General features: G+C 37.9%; 1 protein-coding gene across 5 annotated transcripts in view; it reads left to right on the top strand.

The window, feature by feature from the left end:
- Positions 1–18,329, top strand: part of CPSF6 (cleavage and polyadenylation specific factor 6) — a 29,409-nt gene extending 11,080 nt beyond the window's left edge. Inside the window, exons 5-11 of one of the 5 annotated variants that reach the window (XM_052668961.1) lie at positions 137–310; positions 953–1,457; positions 2,686–2,778; positions 3,729–3,844; positions 4,134–4,287; positions 5,298–5,489; positions 13,058–18,329. In XM_052668961.1, coding sequence (XP_052524921.1) covers positions 137–310; positions 953–1,457; positions 2,686–2,778; positions 3,729–3,844; positions 4,134–4,287; positions 5,298–5,484 — 1,229 coding nt within the window. In that variant the 3' untranslated portion in view covers positions 5,485–5,489; positions 13,058–18,329. Of the gene's footprint in view, positions 1–136; positions 311–952; positions 1,458–2,685; positions 2,779–3,728; positions 3,845–4,133; positions 4,288–5,294; positions 5,490–5,626 lie in introns of all 5 variants that reach the window. The other 4 variants (XM_052668959.1, XM_052668960.1, XM_052668963.1 and 1 more) reach the window with 4 other exon arrangements.
- Positions 18,330–19,948: the final 1,619 nt, after the last annotated feature.

Genomic DNA, 19,948 nt, shown 5'->3' with positions numbered 1-19,948 from the left:
TGAATCTTAGTGAAGCATTTGCTCCTTTTTGGTACTGAGGATCATAGCGGTGCTTTAGTGCAACATAAAACTTCAGATCAAGAATTGAAGAGCTTTAAACTGTTTTGATTTACATAATTAATTTTTTCCACTGCAGCTACACAGTCTGGCCAGATGTCTGGGGAAGGTAAAGCTGGTCCACCAGGAGGAAGCTCAAGAGCAGCATTTCCACCTAGTAATAGAGGGCGAGGCCGTTTCCCCGGTGCTATTCCAGGTGGAGACAGATTCCCTGGACCAGCAGGGCCAGGAGGGCCACCGCCACCATTCCCAGGTAAATTATTTAGTGTATGGGGTTTCAGTTTAATGTTTATTTTCTTCTGTTAATGCAGTATGCTTATTTGGGAATTACAGAAGTCAAGGTCAGTTAGCAGGCACGTAGAATGCCAAAAACTTGAAGTGCAGGTGTTCATATATAGTCAGGTATTTGACATGGGACAAATCTCTGTTTAAATGTCAGGTTTGTATTGCAGTGAAGTTCTCATTTCAGCTTCAATATTCTTAATAAATGTCATTCTGTGTATTTTCTACTAGCAGTCAAAGGAACACAGTCAAATAAAATAAAACAAACAAATAATAATTTAAAAAAAAAGCAGCAAACCCCTAACAAGGACATGAAATTCGTTTTGAGTGCTGCATTTGCTGTACTTTCTCCAATATAGCTTTTCATGCATTTTTAATATACGTTGCACCTGTTTTCAGGTTACTGTTCTCTTTCAGTATAGATCACCAATTATAAATTTATCTAAGCTACTGGACCCAAAAGTGGGACTATGCATGTCTTGTGCAAGTTGTGAATTGTTCAGTGAGGGTTTTTTGTCTGAGAAGGAAAAGGAAAAAAAAAAGTACAAGAATCTTAATTATTTCTGTGACTGTTTTATTTCTTTATTAACTTTTTTTCTATTTTTTTTTGTAGCTGGACAAACTCCCCCACGTCCACCTTTAGGCCCTCCCGGTCCTCCGGGCCCACCAGGCCCCCCACCTCCTGGTCAGGTCCTCCCACCTCCTTTAGCTGGACCTCCTAATCGTGGTGACCGTCCACCACCACCAGTTCTGTTTCCAGGACAGCCTTTTGGTCAGCCTCCACTTGGGCCACTTCCTCCAGGCCCTCCACCACCAGTTCCAGGCTACGGGCCGCCACCGGGTCCGCCACCACCTCAGCAGGGTCCACCTCCACCTCCGGGTCCATTTCCCCCTCGTCCACCTGGCCCTCTCGGGCCACCCCTGACTCTTGCTCCTCCTCCACATCTCCCTGGGCCACCTCCAGGTGCTCCACCACCCGCACCGCATGTGAATCCAGCTTTCTTCCCCCCACCTGCCAATAGTGGCATACCTACTTCAGACAGCCGTGGCCCACCTCCAACAGATCCGTATGGCCGACCTCCGCCGTATGACAGAGGTGACTATGGGCCACCTGGAAGGTGAGTGTTTTTGGTGTAACGTGCTTTATATATAACTTTATTCCTTGTAGGAGACGCATAATTTTTTTTGTTTTGTTTTGTTTTTAATGCAAATGTTAGAAAAAGTAAAGAAGGGGGGGAAAAAAAAAAACAAATAAGCTGGAGGGGGTCCCTGCAATCATGAGATTTGCCTATTTACTTCTTAGTATATGAACTCGTAACTGTGCTTGTAGCAGTAAGAAAATCCTAAAGTGCAATGCTAGTAATCTTACTTTCCATTTTCAGCTTTTAACTGTTTGTGTACATTGTTCACAGTACCATTATTCTGTGTGTTCTACATGCTAGCTTATTATATCACTTCCTGCTTCTGGTTGTGCTTCTGTCATAACTTGAAATTCTCACTTGTCCCTTCACCATCTTGCCTTGCAAGCTGTCACTGTAAAATGCTCTGGAGTTCTTCTCTTTGAATATGTGCATGTGTTGAGGATGGTGCCGCACCAAGCTCATGTCATTTTCATCTTCTGGCAGTCCTGCTTGTTCCTTTTTTCTTAAGGATTCAATTAAAAGTTAGCTTTTGTCTCAAAAGCTGGGTGGGAATTTGTTGCAAGACTTCTGTTTTCCTTTCCTGTCAAGCTACTTGTAATTTTGTATAGTCTTTCTGTGTTTGTAGCAGTGGCCTTTTCTGTAGTTGATCCAATCTGGGTCAGGGTTTCTTCCCTCTGACTTGACTAGTCAAGTGTTTCACATCTTGTTTGAAACATCTTTTTCATCTGTGCTTTCAAGCATCTCTGTCTTGCCACTGTTTTCTTAATTTTCACCATACTTGTATTCCGTAGAACTTTTGGGGTCTGATTTTGAGAGATATTTTCTACATAGTTACATGTGGAATTTTCACTTGTGATTTTACTGATATAGTTGAGAGAGTCTTCTCTTGCCTAAAGTGTTTTCTGCAAAGGCACTTTGATTCTTCCTTTTACATATGAGCACAAAGTTCAAAAAAACAGAACAATTGTACATACTTTGTTCCTGTAGAAATTGTAGAAATTTGAGCATTTGGCTTAATTGCCTGGAAATAATAAGGTGCTTTGTATTTTTTGATGGACAAAATCTAAGTTGTCTGCAGTTTATAGAATGGCTGGGGAGGGAAGGAGTGGGGATAGGACAGAAGAACTTCTGTCCACTATTTTCATTACAAATGTTAAGACTATCATCCATAACTATTTAAATTGTCATTAATTATATATCATAGGCGTTTCACTGGAAATAACATGTCCATAAGAGAAAAATTACATATTCCATTCTATGGGAGGCACACGAAAAATAATACTCAAAACTCAGGGAGGTATGAATTTTTAGACATTTCCTCTTATGCTAAACTGGCTATAGGATCTTGTTCCACTTCTTGCACTTAAGAGGATAGTATTGCTTGTTATTCTGCATTTTCTTTCTACCAGAGGAACTAACACTGTTTTAGAAATATCAAGCAGTGGATCAATTTGACAGTCTCAACTTTTGTCTCTAACACATTTCTTCAGGTTTTCTATATGATTCAGAGACTGGCTAATAGAGCACTGCAAAACTTGTGGGAAACTTTTTCATATGAGTAAATTTTGTTACTTTAGAATCTGCGTGTAGGTAGCTAATAGAGTTTAAAAGTATAATGAGTGTAAGCATTCACTTTAATTGCTTTCTCCTTTCTATGATTGGGAGATAAAATTGGAGCACCTTGAACTTGACCAGAAACAAAAGCTAGAATTAGCTGTAAAATGTTGGTGTCATTCAGAAAATTGAGCGTTTTAAAGATGACGAACTTTATTTGCTTCTTATAAGTTACAGCCCTCTGGTCTTAGTTAAGAATCTGGGAAACAGGATCATATAGTTGTAATTCCAAGATTGTCATAAAAAGATTTCTAATTTTGCTGAAAGTTGCATTACCCATGTATATGTGTATTTTTTGCATCCACTCAGCTGGTGTAATGTCTGCTTAGATACCTTGAAGGATTTTATGAAAACGTTAAATATTTGTAAAGCACGGTTTAAGTGCTGCTGAATCTTCAAACTAGATTGGTAGAACAAGAATAACTCTACTCATTTAGCAGATGTGATAATTGTTTTTTTTTTTTTTTTTTTAACTTATTTATTTTCAAGCTTTCAGGATTTTATACTGTAACATGGTCCTTAACACAAACCCAGATCCTGCTTTCTTTTCTATTTGTCATTTTGCTTAAAGTTGCAATGATGTTTCGTTAATGTTTTCTTAACCTTTTAAATACTAATTTTTATTGCTTGCAGAGAGATGGATGCTGCAAGGACACCTCTGAGTGAAGCAGAATTTGAAGAAATCATGAACAGAAATAGGGCAATCTCAAGCAGTGCCATTTCAAGAGCTGTATCAGATGCCAGTGCTGGTTAGTAAGACTTGCTTTCTATTCTGCCCAAGCAAAAGGAGTTTACAGTTTTTTTTCCTGTTAGGAAGCCTGCAGCCTTGAAGCCACTTCCTTTCACTAGGAGGTTGAATTTGGGTACAACCTATGATTCTTTTTGTACTGATGTTTGAGAGTATCTTCTGAGTACTGATCTGGACAGTGTTGTAATGTTTAGTCCTATAGTAAATGATTTGGAAGGCTATTGAAGGAAAATATTCCAAACTGTATTATTACTACAAATAAAAATCTCATGATTTTATATCGTTTTCAGGGGACTATGGAAGTGCTATAGAGACCCTGGTAACTGCAATTTCCTTAATTAAACAGTCCAAAGTATCTGCTGATGATCGTTGTAAAGTACTTATTAGCTCACTTCAAGACTGCCTTCATGGAATCGAGTCCAAGTCCTATGGTTCTGGATCCAGGTAAAGCTTTCCTTTTCCATCCACCCTTCTGAAGGGAAAGGTGTAGGACAAGACTAGTTCACAGAGGAGGATCTGAGTCATGTGAGAAGCTCAGTGATTTGCTCAGCTGCACAAGAAATTTGTGAAAGAGCCAAATACAACTTTTGAATGTAAATAGTCTGTTAACTGACTCTTGTTTTTAAGGTGGATCTGGCTAGCTTTTTAACTTATTATAGTCTGTGTCCTTTTCTATATGGTAGTATTGCAAAAAGTAAACTTCAGAATTGAATTACTTTCATCAATTCAGATGTAATATATTGTATATAATATATATCACATATATAATTTTTATCATTATTTTCTATTGAAAATTAAGTTAGAGGGTATTTGTTACCAGTTTTATTTTGCTTAGTAGTAACTTTCTCTTCACCTGTCACATTTGGCAAGGGAAGGAGGTTGGCCAGAATGATTTTTCCTCTTATTCCTCCTCATACAGTCAAAAAATTGAGAATAGGTTTAAAACTCACAGCCTGCTACACACTGCTTATTTGCAACCCTTTCAGAGTTGCAACAACCACTGAGCCTCTAACTTCTTTGGATTTATTTGGATATTGTAGGAGTAGAGTAGCTGACGTTGAGTAATAAAAACATGGGCAGCTGATCTTGGCCCGCACTTTCAGAATGCCAGTGAGCAGCCGTGATGTAGGAATCGTTTGAGGCACATCACATTCTCCAGCTGGTGTTAGCTGTCTTGTCCTTCATTCTGAATGTGTAATTTCTGACTTTTCCTTTGTTTGGAAGTGGATGACATCTTACTATCCGTTAGCTGTTCTTAGCCGCCACCCCAGCCATCTTCCCTGTTACATAAAAAATATCTGCAGAGACATTTCTTTCATGGCTGAGAAGATATTTCTCTCATGCCTTTTTTTGATCCGAGTTGTACCGATCAGCAGAATACAAAACAGGCGTGCGGGTGGCTTGTGTTCTGGGGGGGGGCAAAAAAAAAGTAATGAAGTAATTTTTTTTAGAAGACGTGAACGATCCAGGGAGAGGGACCACAGTAGGTCACGAGAAAAAAGTAGACGCCATAAATCACGTAGCAGAGATCGTCACGATGACTATTATCGGGAAAGAAGCCGAGAAAGAGAGAGACATCGTGATCGTGATAGAGATCGTGACAGAGAACGGGACAGAGAGAGAGAATATCGCCATCGCTAAAGAAGGTGAGCGTTTGTTTTGTGTTGAAGTTTACTGTTACTGAGTAACTGAAGTTACTGCTCTAGATTTGGGATTGTTTACTCAGTGAATGCTTGCATTTCAATGGTCCTGCAGTACATAATGAATTACTTTCTTCTTTTAGCATCTGAAATGAACTTAGGTAAGTAATGACAGGTAACTCTGGCCTTGGGAGGGAGAACTGGTGTGATTCCTTCTGCAGCTGGCATGCTGCCTTTTTAATTTGAGATGGTAGTAATGTTTGCAGTTTTTATGACGTGCAGTTGAACCAACTCTTAACAAGCAGTAAGCCAGACTGGTAATTCTGCTCTGTCGTAATCTTAAAAGGTGATAGTAAATGTATGTTTGTATTTTTCATTTGTATCTTATAAAAGCAAAGGAAATCTACTGCAGCAATTAGCTCCTCGTATGACATGTGAGTATTATTTCGATGTAGGGAGCACAAGTACATGCAGGTCCTTGCACTGGTAGAAATTTTTTGTTTCAGTAAGTATTATTCAAGTTCAGGAAATGTAGCTGGATTTCGGACCTTATTGTAAAAAACGTGGCCTCTCACTTTTTTCTGTCTCCTAGCTAAATTTAGATGTTATTGCCAGTAAAATTTGTGGTCAATTTTTCTTCACCATCCTGCTTTGTCATTCTCTTCCTCCTCTGAACAGTAGACTCATTTTCTGAAGACTTGTAAATGAGTGTATGATGCAAGGATTGGTTCTTTTCTGATTATTCACATACTAAAATGTTCTTTCATTTCATGTATCTGCAATCTTGCATGCATCAAATATGTGGATAGCTACCAAGTAGCAGGTTAATTGTGCTTTCTTTAGTGTGCTGCTAAAAGCTTTAAGATATGTGTGAGCATTCCCCTTTAACATGCTGGTTCGAGGACTGGTAATCCAAGCTGCTCATGATTCCTTATATTTGGAACTAGGGGGAAAAAGGAACCCTACATATTGTTTTTGCTGCAATAGTCTTTTTCCTTTTTGGAATTTCCCACTACACATACACTCAAATTGAAACCCAGCAGACTTTGCTGGTCTGCCCAGCTTCCATTTCTTATGCATACTCTCAGGTTTAGTTTCCAGATTTTCTTGTGACGTTCATTCATGTAAGCTAATTTGCAGAAGTCAAACAGAACAAAACTCATTAGAAATCATGTAAACTGTAATTTACTCCAAAGTGAAAACATTCCTATAGTTTTACAGTATTTGAATGTCATGTATTACATGCTAGGCTTTTCTGTCACTGAGAGAACAAATTAAATTCTGTAGTCTACTAAATACGAAGTGGCATGCTGGGTTATTTGTTTGGACTAGATGATCTTAGGGGTCTTTTCCAACTTTGATGATGCTATATTCTAAAAAAGTAGTAACGTACCTTGAGCTGGGGAGTCAAAGGCTTAAATAGAGAAATGTGGCAACTGAAATAAAGTTGGCAGTAGTACATATCTGTTAATGCCACTTTTTGTCATGAAAAATGGATTGGTAGAAATCATTCTGGAGTTGCATAAAAATAGCAACTGTGGTTTTTAATTGTAAAATGTCAGAGCTTAAATATCAAGATTTAACAGAAGCAAATGCAGTTTCTTTTGTTGAACTGTATTTTTCCCTTTTATCATAAATTAACATTTGTGATATTTGCAAATAGTTCTTATTACTAGGAGGTAACCATTGAGCTTGAATGATGAATGTACTTCCAGAATTTTTATTTTTATTTTTTTAATTTTTTTTAACTTCTATTGGAGCTGAGCTAAAAATTGTTAATCTGGGGTTTGGCAGCTATTTTTTTTGTCCTTGACATACTTTGTTAATATAGTTCTAATTTTTGTATATTTAGACTATTGTGTATGCCTTGGTGGAGTTTCTGTGTCAAGTACAGTTTCGCTACCTGACCACCCCAACAAAACATGTCCAGTACCATTAGGTTGCACTTTATGTAATATCCAAAACACAATTTCAAGATTAGTTTCAATCTTATTGTGGGACTGGACTCAGTTTGGGTGGGATTTATATGTGCCGCTTTGACTTTGTTGTGTGTTGGGAGCTTTCTTTTCAAAGGAGTTGCATAGATAAGATTCCCTTGCACAAAGAATATAGGTTCTAAGAACTTGATTTAAAGAGCAAATTAAATACTCCACATCTAAATGAAGACATTTGGTATTTTTTTTGAAGTTAAGTTGTAAACATTTTGTCTTGTTTCTGTCTAAATGAAGAGGGGTTTTTACTGTAGCTTTGTTTTTTTATATATATATATATTTATATTTATATATATATATATATATACAGACAAAAAAAAGTGCAGTGACTTTTGGTTTGTATGTTTCACTTTCACCGAGATGTATGTTGCCATACTTTTTTTTTTGTTTTGCTATTTCCATTAGTTAATTTTCATAAACACATTTAACTCTCAGTCACTTAATAAACATCAGCAGTGCTGAAGTCACTCCCCACATTACTGTTACTGTTTGACCAAGTAACGTGAAGTTGCCTGTGTGCCCTCACCCTCTGGTTGGCACCTGTACTTTTATTTCTGTGTGTACCTATAGTCATAAATGTGATACTGTACTGGCATATTAAAAAAAAAAAAAAAAAAAAAAAAAGAAAAAAGAAAAAAGGGTGTTACACATCTAGTTTAGATGTGAATATTTTTGTATACAGTAAAATTCACTTTGTATTGTATTTACTTACACTTAGAGATGGATTAAATTGGAATAACTCAATGGATGTGTTCATTATAAAACTCTTCTTAAAAAGTTCAGATGTACCATTGCAGGTATTTACACTTCTGTTTGTACACTTAATGATTTAAAATTAAATTCTTGCCAGATTCTTGTGTGCCTTCTCTTGAGGAAGGCTTCACATGCATCAGTAATCTGTTCTCCAGAGTCGCTGTAAACTAAGCATTTTCTAAACTATCTTTTGCACATAGAAAGTCTATAGATATAAAAGAATGATGGATTTGAAAGACAAATGTCTGACTTGTATTAGTCAAGAAAGCTAAGAGTCCAACAGAATGGTGTTTAGGATTAACAAACAAGCAAAATGTGTACAAACAGAATAGTATTGTAACTTCATCAGCATGAGTCCTGGTTCTTTTTTTAGACAGATTTTTTTCTTTTTTAGTTTATCTGATACTCAATGATGTATTTCTAGCTGATACATTGTCCCAATCTTAATCTGTCTGAATTTCTATAACTACTGAATGTTAAGTTTCTCATTTTATGTTTTTGTTACTGGGTCATCTGAGATTTCCTATTTAAACTGGATTTGGACTGAATTACAAAGAAAGAATACACTAACATTGTAACAGCTGATGATGTATGTGGACTTTGTATTCCATTTTTCATGAATTTTCTCTGATTATTTTTTTTTCTATTCTCAAACCACTGTAAGCAAAATCATTTGTACACATCATTTGTAAAATGCATACTAATGCACTGCTGGGGCTGGTCTGCTTCTTCAGTAACTCATCTCAGGTATCTGAAATAGTTTCAGCTTTGGAGTGGCTTAAGAACTAATATGGTTGTATTTTTTTTTTAACGTCAGTAGAAGGGGAAATGGTACTTGATAGTTTTAAAAAGATGCATTATATTTTTGCCTGCGTAAGCAGCAACTCTTCTGTAAGAGTGTATTAGCAAATGCTTAAGCACCAAATGAAGTATGATGTTAGCCTTCTAAGAAAATTAAAAGGAGGATGCTTATTTTTGTAAATTATTTTAATAATAAGCTTTTAATAATGAGGAATTCCAAGTGAATTGTATAGGAGCATTGTCCAAGACCCTAGATATGCATGTTCATGTCTAGAACGGTTCCAGATCTTACTGGTATTGAGCTGTAACAAACATTATCTACCTACTTTTTTTTATGTGTGTTTTTGAGGAAGAGTGTATGTGGGGTTGGCATTTTTTATGTTTCTAGCATTTACCACAGAAATCGTGTATTGTGCATCTGTTTCAATAGCTGAAATCCACCTTAAGAGTGTAAGAGACAAACAGTGCCATTGTTCTGTTTGCCTCCTCGAGGCTGTTTGATAGCTATTCCGGTGCTTTACAGAAGCATATGTTTTGTTTCTGAATGTTTAGTAATTTCGTTTTCTTAAGGGTGATAAGATGGTTTGAAAACCAAATGAACTGAAAATCTTATTACTTCTTTTCATGAATGTTGCTGTAATTTTGCTGCCTTTTCAAGTGTCTTAAGACACACACACTTTTTGTTCCTCGTGGCCTCTGCTTTTTCCCCTTGCTGTGCGAAATCAGCAGTTCTGGCAAATTTAAGCAGTGTGGAAGTTCCATAAGAAATTTGTCTATAAAGAATGACAGCATTTGAAACAAAGAAATTACTTGCACTGAAAACATGGGTTTTGTACAATGTTCTTCAGAGAACAAACAAACTTTTTTTTTGTTTTGTTTTGCTCATTGTGGTTTGAGAAGTAAGATTTCTTTTTTCAAAAAATAAGAGAGAGAACTATTTTCATTTTATGTTTTCCTGTGGCAGACTGATCTACCTTTTGTGTCTTCCTCGTATATTAATGTGAAAGGTGCTTTCCAACCTCATAGTACTTGAATTTGTAAACTAAAAAGCTGGTTTTCTGAACACACCTCTGCTCATCATCTGTCTCTGGTGAATAGACAGGCTGGGATAGTAGGAGAAGCGTGCAATGAAACAAACTGTAGTTTGGGAGTGTTCTTTTTCTGTTCATATGAAGTTGTTTATAACATCAGGAAATTGTTCAGCCTTAGTGTTTCATTTAAGAGCAACATTAAGTCAAAGATATCAGGTAAGTACACTAATAAAAGGGGGGAAAAAATGCAACAAATGGAACAGCTGCTAGTGATGGTAGGGTAGGTAATTTGTACGTGTATGAAGGGCAAAGACTGAAGCATATCTCAATTGAGATGCAGAATGGCAAATACAGTGTCAAGCTTGAAACTCTTTAATTCTTGTTGTGCTGTTATAGCTGAACAACAATATTTGAAGGTTTCTGACAGTCTGGAACCTAGTTGAAGTTAAAACAAACTTTTTTTTGAATGGGATTTTTGCTTTTGTGTATTTTTTTTCCCCTATGTATAGAATAAAATAAATGAGACCTACATTCATTCATAGGAGCTATCAGAATATGATGACAAATATGTATCATGTGTTTTACTCAAATGTCAACGTTTTGTGAGATTGAAATTCAGTCTCTGAAACTATCTGATAAATCACTATTATAAACTGACAGATGTATGCACATAAGGCTTTAAATTACTGTAGAATTTTCACACTTCTAAAAGCTGTTGAAAACTTTCATATGCTTGCTTGATGATTGGAATTAAAGGCAAAAATAGTTGTTACTGTGAGATACTTATATATAAGAAATCTCTTGGGTTTTGGTGTAAGAGTGTCTTTGGGTGTGAAAAACAATGCTTAAGTTGCATTTTGCATAAATATAAAAATGTTGGATCCCTTAAGCTCTGGGATTTCATTTGTGAAATGCTCCTTAGCTTCTAAACCACAACAAACTATTCAACAGATAAGTCTGCTCTTTGGGTATCATCAGTGGAAATGCTGAAAAACTGATTGCTGTATGATGTTAAATTGTACAAACCTGGCACATGCTTGGGACAGATAGCTCATATAAACTTGAGGCAGGTGGAGAACTGCATTACAACAAAGGGTTGGCTAGAGATTTCATCTTTATTTTCTCCCCAAAGCGTTTCTTGCTCGTAGAATACTGAAATATTCTACTTGCTCGTAGAATACTGAAAAGGGCTGAGAGTGAAGGTATAATCCATACATATGTCTCTTCCTTTTGGAACTGCAAAGGTTTCTGATTTTTGCCAGGATATACTGGCAGAATATTTGGAATCAAAATTAGCACCCCTTTGGATTTTAGTTGGCAGTGTGTTTTTAAAATTAAAAATATTAAAAGTTTTAGAGTGGTGTTGACCATCTTAGGATCCCTTTTGGAAAGCATCAATTGTAAATACTGTTTATTGTGCTTTCTTGAAAGTTTCTGTAGTTGCATAAGTAGCCTACCAAATCTAGCAAATTATTCTCAGGAGCAGAAGCTTTCTCATGCTAGTATTATGGATCCTACATGTGGTGCTTTGGATCTGTTAACTGTTGCCGTAGAAGTGCTCAAGATCCATGACTTGCAGCAGCAATTGTATCAGAGAGCAGCAAATTCTGACATGCAGTCTCACAGCTGTCATGCCTTTTGTCCACTAAAACCCCAAATTCTCCCATCGGTTTGTGCTGATGTAGCCCACACCTCGGAATGTGTCCAAGTCGCTAAGCCTCTGAAAAGGTCACTTGAAAAATGTGTAACATCTACAGAAACTTTGGCCTCTGGGGAGGGAACTTTCTCCAGAGTAGTTACTAGTTGACGACTTGAGAACAAAGGTTGCAAATAAAAGAAATTCCAGCTGCTGCTTCAGCCTTGCCCGCATACTTTATCAGTTATGACCCAGTTACTGGAGGGTATACAGCCTAAGCTGCTTGGGTTTTACATTCTTCTTTTTAACATTGCCATTAATGATCGTGTTGAGAAAGGGAAGAAGAAATGTGTCAATCGCTTATACAAACGTGGAATGTTTTGTTTTTCCAACTGCTTTGCAATTATAATAGCAAAAGAATATTTGACAGCTGTGTACTGGTATACGTTCATGAAATTGCTCCTCTAAATGTCTGTTTTTCAAATGAACAATCGAATGTGTTTGGTTTTTACAGAACTTGATTTAAATTACTTTGAAGTTACTGAATGTTGAAATTGTGAATTATTAATGAAATGAAGATAGTCAATTGTTTTGTAATGGAATTCAACTGAAAGCCGGTGTATGGAATTATACCGTCCCAAGTATTCTGTGAACCCTTACAGTAATACACTTTGAATGGCGTGGTTCCTCATTGCCTAAGTAGATGGGAGTAGGAAGTAGGGGCTTGGGTTTTTTCCTAGGGCAGGAGGAGACCTGCAGGTCTGTATTGTATTACTCAAAGAGTGGGTTTGTGCGATCAAACTGTGAGTGTGTATGTTTAGATGTCAAGTCCATCCTGCTTGCCACTAGGCTGGGAATTTGGAAGTGCCGCTATAAATTCTGTGTGCTCTTAAATGTTACTGGGCTGTGAGCCTCCCACTTCGTGATACAATCAGTGCATTACTTAAATGTCAAATTTAAATCAGTTTAAAACTTCTGTAAGTGAACAGGTAAAAATGTAAAAATCTAGCTGCGGGCAAAATTACCTTACATGCTTGTTGGTTTATTCTTTCAGAATCCATACTTTAGAAAATGCTCTTTATAAATGTTTCCATCAGTCACAGGAACAGTAGCTATTTCTACTTTATCACTGGATACTTCCGAATGTGGGATCCACATTCTTTCAATTTTGTTGCACAATTGGTTTTAATTACGGTATCCTAAAGCAATTGCACAAACAAGTAGCTACTGCTCCTGCTAGCTTGTGTTAGTTTACATACGGTGAAGTAGATGCACGACTTGTGTATGTATAGATAAGGCAACAATTTTCTGTGTATTATGGGGACTAGCAAAATCTACATCACAAATTTTGACACATTACAGCTGAAGGAAGAGGAGCAGCGTACAAGACAAGATACGTTCTTCAAGGAAAGATGCTTGTCCGGCAGTTTGCTTCATGTGATTGAACTGAGCCTGTAAGGATTCATGGATAAAATGAACAGGAATAGATCTGAATAAAGCAAATCTGCATACATGGTAACCAGTAGCTCTTTTACTTTTTTTATGTTGCTTAACTGTTTTATTTGAGGGAAACCTGTGTGATTTAAACCTTATAGCTTTTGCAACTTCATTACTGGTTATATACATTTGGCAATTATAATGTGCGAGCAATTGGAAAAAGTCAAGTAAATGCTTGTTTTTATAGTAGTTTGTTCATGTTAAAATGTTCATATGATAATGTCTGTATACAGCACCACTTTGATTACAGTAGATGTAGTGTTGTAATAAACTGTTTAATGGGGCTGATGTGTAAAGCTGTTCAAGTTATTTGATGTTTACACCTCAGGGAAAGTCTTGTGTTCAGCAATATTTAAAGATAATGTTACAATGAAAACATTGATGCTGTCTTTAAAAACATCGCAATAGTTCTTGCATATGCCTCAACCTAATCTTGCATTCAGTGAGTTGAACTTACTAATGTTGCTCTCACACTCTCAATTTTGATACGAAGGCAGGTGGTTACAAAAACCTCTAATGCTATTTTGCTTTCTAGCAGTGTTTACCTGGGTGGCTTGTGAACTTGCTCACTGACATATAAAACTGTAAAAACTGCAGTTCTTTGTGTTCTCTTGCTTTGAGGAAGATGCTCCCACATCACTGATGGGAGCATGCTGAAAATGTGTCTTTCACACGGTCTTGATCCTGGTCGACGCTGCCGTTCATATTAAACTGTTTGCATGGTCTTAAACCCGTTCACATTGAGGGGTGCAAAGGTTAGCTTTTAAAAAAAACACAAAACAAAACAATGATCCTGCAGTTGTTTACAGTTTTATAGAGCTAGTGCTTATGTGTTTCTCCCTTCCCTCGACCCCCGAGGCCGCAGGTCTGTACATAGCTGTATATTAGATGTGACAGGAGGAAGCAGATGTTTCCATTTTTCAGACTTTATGGGTTTGATACTTTTTTAATGCTTTGGGGTTTATCCAAACGTGCATATAGAAGAGAAGGTACGCCTGTATGTCCGTGTTCCACTGTGGGCAATACTGAAGTATTTGCAAAAAGCGGCGCTAATTAAATCCGTCAAATGAGGTTTTGTACATTTCCTTAAAAACAGTTTGCTGGAGCTTAGCGTGGAAGCTGAATTCCAGTTACAAGAAATTGTTTTAAATTTCAGTAAGCACAAATGAATGGAAAGATTCATTTAATTTGGAAAAACTCCGTTTCTGGACGCCTTGCACAGAGGCTCATTCTTTGTCTGTTGCGAATCATTGTGTAATGGATTTATTCTTAGTTTTCACTGATTCACATAGCTGCACTTTGTGCTTTAAGTTCTGTTTCAAGACCTCAGATGGCTTTAAGAGGCAACTCTTAGACAGCTCTTTGTTTCTTTTTTTTACCGATTTTTCTTTCTCGGAAGGTTTTGCAGCAGACCTAAAATCTGTTCTCCTGTTCAGGAAAGCACTTCAATCCACTTGGTTTTCCAGAGCATGTGCTTACATTCTGCCTATTTCCAGGAATGTAAACATATGCTCTAAGTTAATCTGTGCAGAGTGAGTGATTCTGATGCTTTGCTGAGTCGGGACCAGTAGTGTGTACTACTGCAGAAGCTTTGCTTAAGTCTGAAATGCTCTCAGATTTTTATCACCGACCCTTGGCCGGATTTTCTGCAGCCAGGTTGATGCTGTTGGACTGGGCTGCAAGCTTCAGACCCCCTCCCCTTTTTTTCCTTAAATTGTGTACCTCAAATCCTCATGGTGGGATCGCTGGTGTTAATCAAACTATTTGCTACTGAGAAGATATTTGCAATGTTTGTTTAAACCTGTTTCCAAATGAAAGCTGCCTTTTAAAATTTTGTAAACTGAAAGTTGTATCTAATGAGTCACGACTCATTTCCTGCTTTTTATGAATAGGTGTTGGTTACAAACAATACTGTTGTAATTTTATTTTTTACTTCAAAACATTGTTTACTGCTGTGTGTAATAAGTTTAAGGAAGGAATAACCTGTCTGTAGCTGTAGCTCGTGCTGGAGAGGCAGCAGGTAAGTAACGTTCCATTGCAGAGCTATATTATAACTCGAAATAAAAAATCAAAAGCATTTTATGCAGGAATTGATATTTTACTCCTCACTGAAATAGATATAAGGATACCTTTGCTCTTCTACAGAGCGTAGCTTCTTGTGCAGATTTCTGTTGCTGGCAATGGAAATAGCAGGGGGGAAAAAAAAAAAGCAGGAAGAAAACAACACAGGTTAAACTGAGTGTGTTGTGTTTAGAAGAAGAGGTCCCCGCATGAAGCCCCTTATTTCTGCGTGTTCTCTGAGTACTTAGTTTGAACTGACAGGCACAACGTATCACTATTTAGATGGAACTCTTGCTACTGTGAGTTTTGTTAATTTTTTTTTTAAATGAAACAAGAAATCTGTACAGAAAAAGATCCAAAGACCCTGATAGACACCAAAAAGGAATATGTCTGATGCACATCATGTATAAGTGAATCCGTACTGCAGTTGTACCAGGTGTTGTTCTATTCCATGTGACTGGCGGCTTCCTGTGTGCTCAGGAAGCGGCAGTTGGGCGCTGCGCTGCCTGCTGATGGTGCCATGGTGGCTCCTGCTGCCTTCTTTGATACTCGCTCTGTTGTATTTCATCTCCTCTCGATCCGATAAGAGGATAAAGCAGTCTGTGAGGAAACACTTGATATTTCTTCTGAACGGTGTTTTTATAAGCAATGTTGAGAATGGGATACGGCTGTGTGTCCTTTGTTCTAGGAGACAAAGCCCACAGCAGGAGGTGGTTGGGGTGGTGGCATCTCAGTGACAGAAGAGTTTTTTGCCTGTTTTTTTCTGTTTGCTTTTTGTTTTTGTAAGGTTTCCTTTTTTCTTAGTAAAATTTCTACTAGACTGTGTGTTTCGACAGGTCAGAAACATTTCTTCAAAAGAAGAACGTACGATTTTGGAAATTGTACAGCCCTTTTCTTTCATTCCCTTTTTGCTTTCTGTGCCAATGCCTTTGGTTCTGATTGCATTATGAAAAATGTTTGCCAGAACTTGAGGTTCTTATTTATAGTGTGGTTAAAAGCTTGGATAGTTGTTCTTACACAAGATACCTTATTAAGTTTAGGCCAGCTTGATGCTTTAGTGCTTTATTTTTTCCCTTCTAAGTAGTGAGCAATCTGTTTTTTTCCTTTTGAAACTGGTGAGGCTTAGATTTTTCTAATGGGACTTTTTTACCTGATGATCTAGTTGCATACCCAAATGCTTGTAAATGTTTTCCTAGTTAACATGTTGATAACTTCAGATTTACATGTTGTATATACTTGTCATCTGTGTTTCTAGTAAAAATATATGGCATTTATAGAAATATGTAATTCCCAATTTCCTTTTTTTATCTATATGCTCTGTGTGTACAGGTCTAACAGACTTCACTCCTATTTTTATTTATAGAATTTTATATGCAGTCTGTCATTGGTTTTTGTGTTGTAAGGATACAGCCTTAAATTTCGTAGGGCAGTGCTCAGTGAGGTGGGTTGTCAGTGGGTTCAAATGTAAAACGTGCACATTTGGCTGCTGCCTTCCCAAGATCCAGGACACTAAACTGCTTCTGCACTGAGGTATAAATCACTCAAGATCCCAGGGAAGTGCAGATCCACGTGATATCCTTAAAAAAGAATGAATACTTTCTAAAATATTTTGGCGTAGGAAACAAGCTGCATGGATTTGTTTGGGATTTAAATTATTGTTGGTAATGGAGTGCATAGGTTTTAAACACAGTTGCAGCGTGTTGATGAGTCACGGTGTTTATGCAGAAGTGATGCTGGTTGCAGCTGTTCACTGCACTGCCATGCAGTGAGTGTTGCAGACAGGGGTGAGGTGCTCTGTGTCCCCACACGCTGCCACGCAGCCACCTCCTGGAACACATCTCACCTGCTGGGCACTTCTCAAACCATCTTAGCTGTAGAAGATGAGTTGGTAACAGAGAAGTTCCTCAGTTGGATGTTCTCATGGGAATTTTTTTTTCCATGCTAGACGAAGTATGATAAAGCATCTCTCTTTGTAAATTACGCACTTGTTAGTTCCTGAATCCTTTCTATAGCCCCGGTTATTGCAGCAGATGTAGGCTCTGGTGTGGCCCATATCTGTGCTTAAATCTTTTAAAGCTTCTGACTTGATTGAAGTCTCTTGAAGATAGTAGACAGTGCTCACCTTTGATCCCAAAGGAATTGAGCATTTCAGTTGTTAAAAAGTAAAAAAAATAAACAAATTCCGTCTATTCATACCATGTGATGTAATTTTACACCCCCAGTGCTGACGTTTTGGAATATACTCAATAGATTTTGGCCTCACCCTCTTGTGTACTGTATTTTGTAATAGAAAATATTTTAAACTGTGCATATTATTATTACATTACGAAAGAGACGTTCTGTTGATCTTCAAATGTGAGAAAATGAGGAATGCGTGTGCTTTTATAAATGCAAGTGATTGCAAATCAGTGCAGGTGTCCTTGAAAAAAAAAAAAGATATAAAAAAGGACCAGGTGTTTTACAAGTGAAATACATTCCTATTTGGTAAACAGTTAAATTTTTATGAAGATTACCAGCACTGCTGACTTTCTAAACATAAGGCTGTATTGTCTTCCTGTATCATTGCATTTCCTCATTCCCATTTTGCACAAGGATGTCTGGGTAAAATATTCAAGAAATGGCTTTGAAATACAGCATGGGAGCTTGTCTGAGTTGGAATGCAGAGTTGCACTGCAAAATGTAAGGAAATGGATGTCTCTCGGAATGCCCAACTCCAAAGGATTTTATACGTGTATATAGTAAGCAGTTTCCAGATTTCAGCAGGCCAGAGTCTGCTGGATATTGCGTTGCCGGAGACCTGTATTTCTCAGCAAGGTAAGATGGTATCCTAGCAACTGCAGATTTTAATACGTTTTCAGCAGAAGTACTTAGTTAATCTCTACCTTTAGGGATCGTTTCATCATTTTTAGATGTTATACTTGAAATATTGCATAACTTTTAGCTTTCATGGGTTCCTTTTTTTCAGCCTTTAGGAGACTGTTAAGCAATTTGCTGTCCAACTTTTGTGTTGGTCTTAAACTGCAATAGTAGTTTACCTTGTATTGAAGAAATAAAGACCATTTTTATATTAAAAAAATACTTTTGCCTGTCTTCATTTCGACTCGCAGTGCTCATTATGTCAGTTCTGTCAGATATTCAGACATCAGAACTTAATGTGAGCTCAGTGGAGTTACAGCTGTAGGTTCAATGCAGTTATTATTTCTCAAACTAGAAATGATTTTGTTCATGCTAGCTGTGGTTTTCAGCTGCTTGTCAGACGCTTTCTGCAGAGTTTAAGGTTAGTGAGAAGTGCATGCATTTACTGATAAGTCAACTTCTTTTTTTTTTTTTTATTATTTGTAAATATATTGTTTTCCAGACTTCATAGCTTCTGAATCTGAAGTACAGTCCAATTGGCATGAAAAAGCACAGCACTCTTCTTTTTGTTTAAACTTCATTTTGAATGAATGAAGTTAAGCAAGGGCCGTGGGTCCATGAAATAGAGGCAACACATTCAGGAGAAGGTGAACCTGGATTTCTTTGGCTAGTGTTCTGAATCTTTAGTGAGGAAAGTAACCCCCACTTCCTTGAAAGGGCTTCAGCTTTAATGCTTTCAAACTGAAGGTGGCAGGTAACTTGGCCACTGGTTATTTACTGCATCGTGCCTCAGTTTCACAGTGAACCTGGCATCTCCACTATTGAGCATGGACTGTAGCCTGGCTGCAGAGGCCAGAGGGTGAAGGTTGGGATGGGTGGAAGGAGTGCTGGGCTGTGGCTGGGGGGACTGTGGGAACTCCAAGCTGAGCTTGGGGGTGGGGAGCACAGGGAAAAGTGGCAGTTACTATTTTGAAGTATCGTGTTGCAAACATCACGAATATGTAGGGTGTGTAATCTTGAAAATTAACAGTGTGGGTTCGGTAATATGTGGATGAATTCACAGTGGAAGCATTCTCAAGGATTGGTCGTCTGACAACGCCAGATCATGGAGCTCTGATCGGAAGCGGTACCAGAAGAATGAGGAAGGTGAGCAGTCTTAATATGTTTTCCCTTCACGTACAGCAGCCAGGGAAAGTAGCATCCCTTGAGCAGAGACAAGGAAATAAATAATTCAGCAGCATGTGCTAGAACTTCCTTCCTGAATTCTACTTGCAAGAACCTTGCTGATTGGCTTTTGGTGTCTTCTGCAGCACCTGCTGCAGATGGCAAGGACCAAAGTCTGTGGTGAGCTGCAGGAAAAGATTCTGCTCAAGTCCAGGCTTCAGCAGGTCATTTTCATTGCTTCTTCCCCCATCGCTATGCAGCAGAGTGGAACTGATGCTGCTGCTTGTTGCAGGCAGACTGGCCTCATAAAAAAAGAGCTAACTGTGTATACGCCATAGTCTGAAGGTGAAATGGGTTTTAAAAAACAAGCAAGCACAAAGACAAAACCACGTGGCCTATGAGAATAAAGCAGTTTTTGAACACGGTCTGTACTGACTGAGCCAACAACATTGGTAGGATTTCTTAGGAGAGAGGGAGCAGAGAGGTACTTGTATGGGTTAGGAGGGAAATGTAGAGCAGTCCCTTCCATGGGCTCTTGAGCTACAGTCAAAAGGACTCTTCTGGACTGCAGGAATTGGTGTGGTTGCAGTTGAGCTCTTGTGCAGATGCTCTGCTGCAGACCTTGTAGCATAGACAGTGGAACAGTAGAAATCCCCATGGTGTCTGTGCAAACTG

Source organism: Tympanuchus pallidicinctus, unplaced genomic scaffold (genome assembly GCF_026119805.1).
Source record: "Tympanuchus pallidicinctus isolate F22 unplaced genomic scaffold, pur_lepc_1.0 scaffold8, whole genome shotgun sequence".
Lineage (NCBI taxonomy): Eukaryota > Metazoa > Chordata > Aves > Galliformes > Phasianidae > Tympanuchus > Tympanuchus pallidicinctus.
Note: the sequence above shows the minus strand (reverse complement) of the source record. Positions and strands in the feature narration are given on the sequence as shown.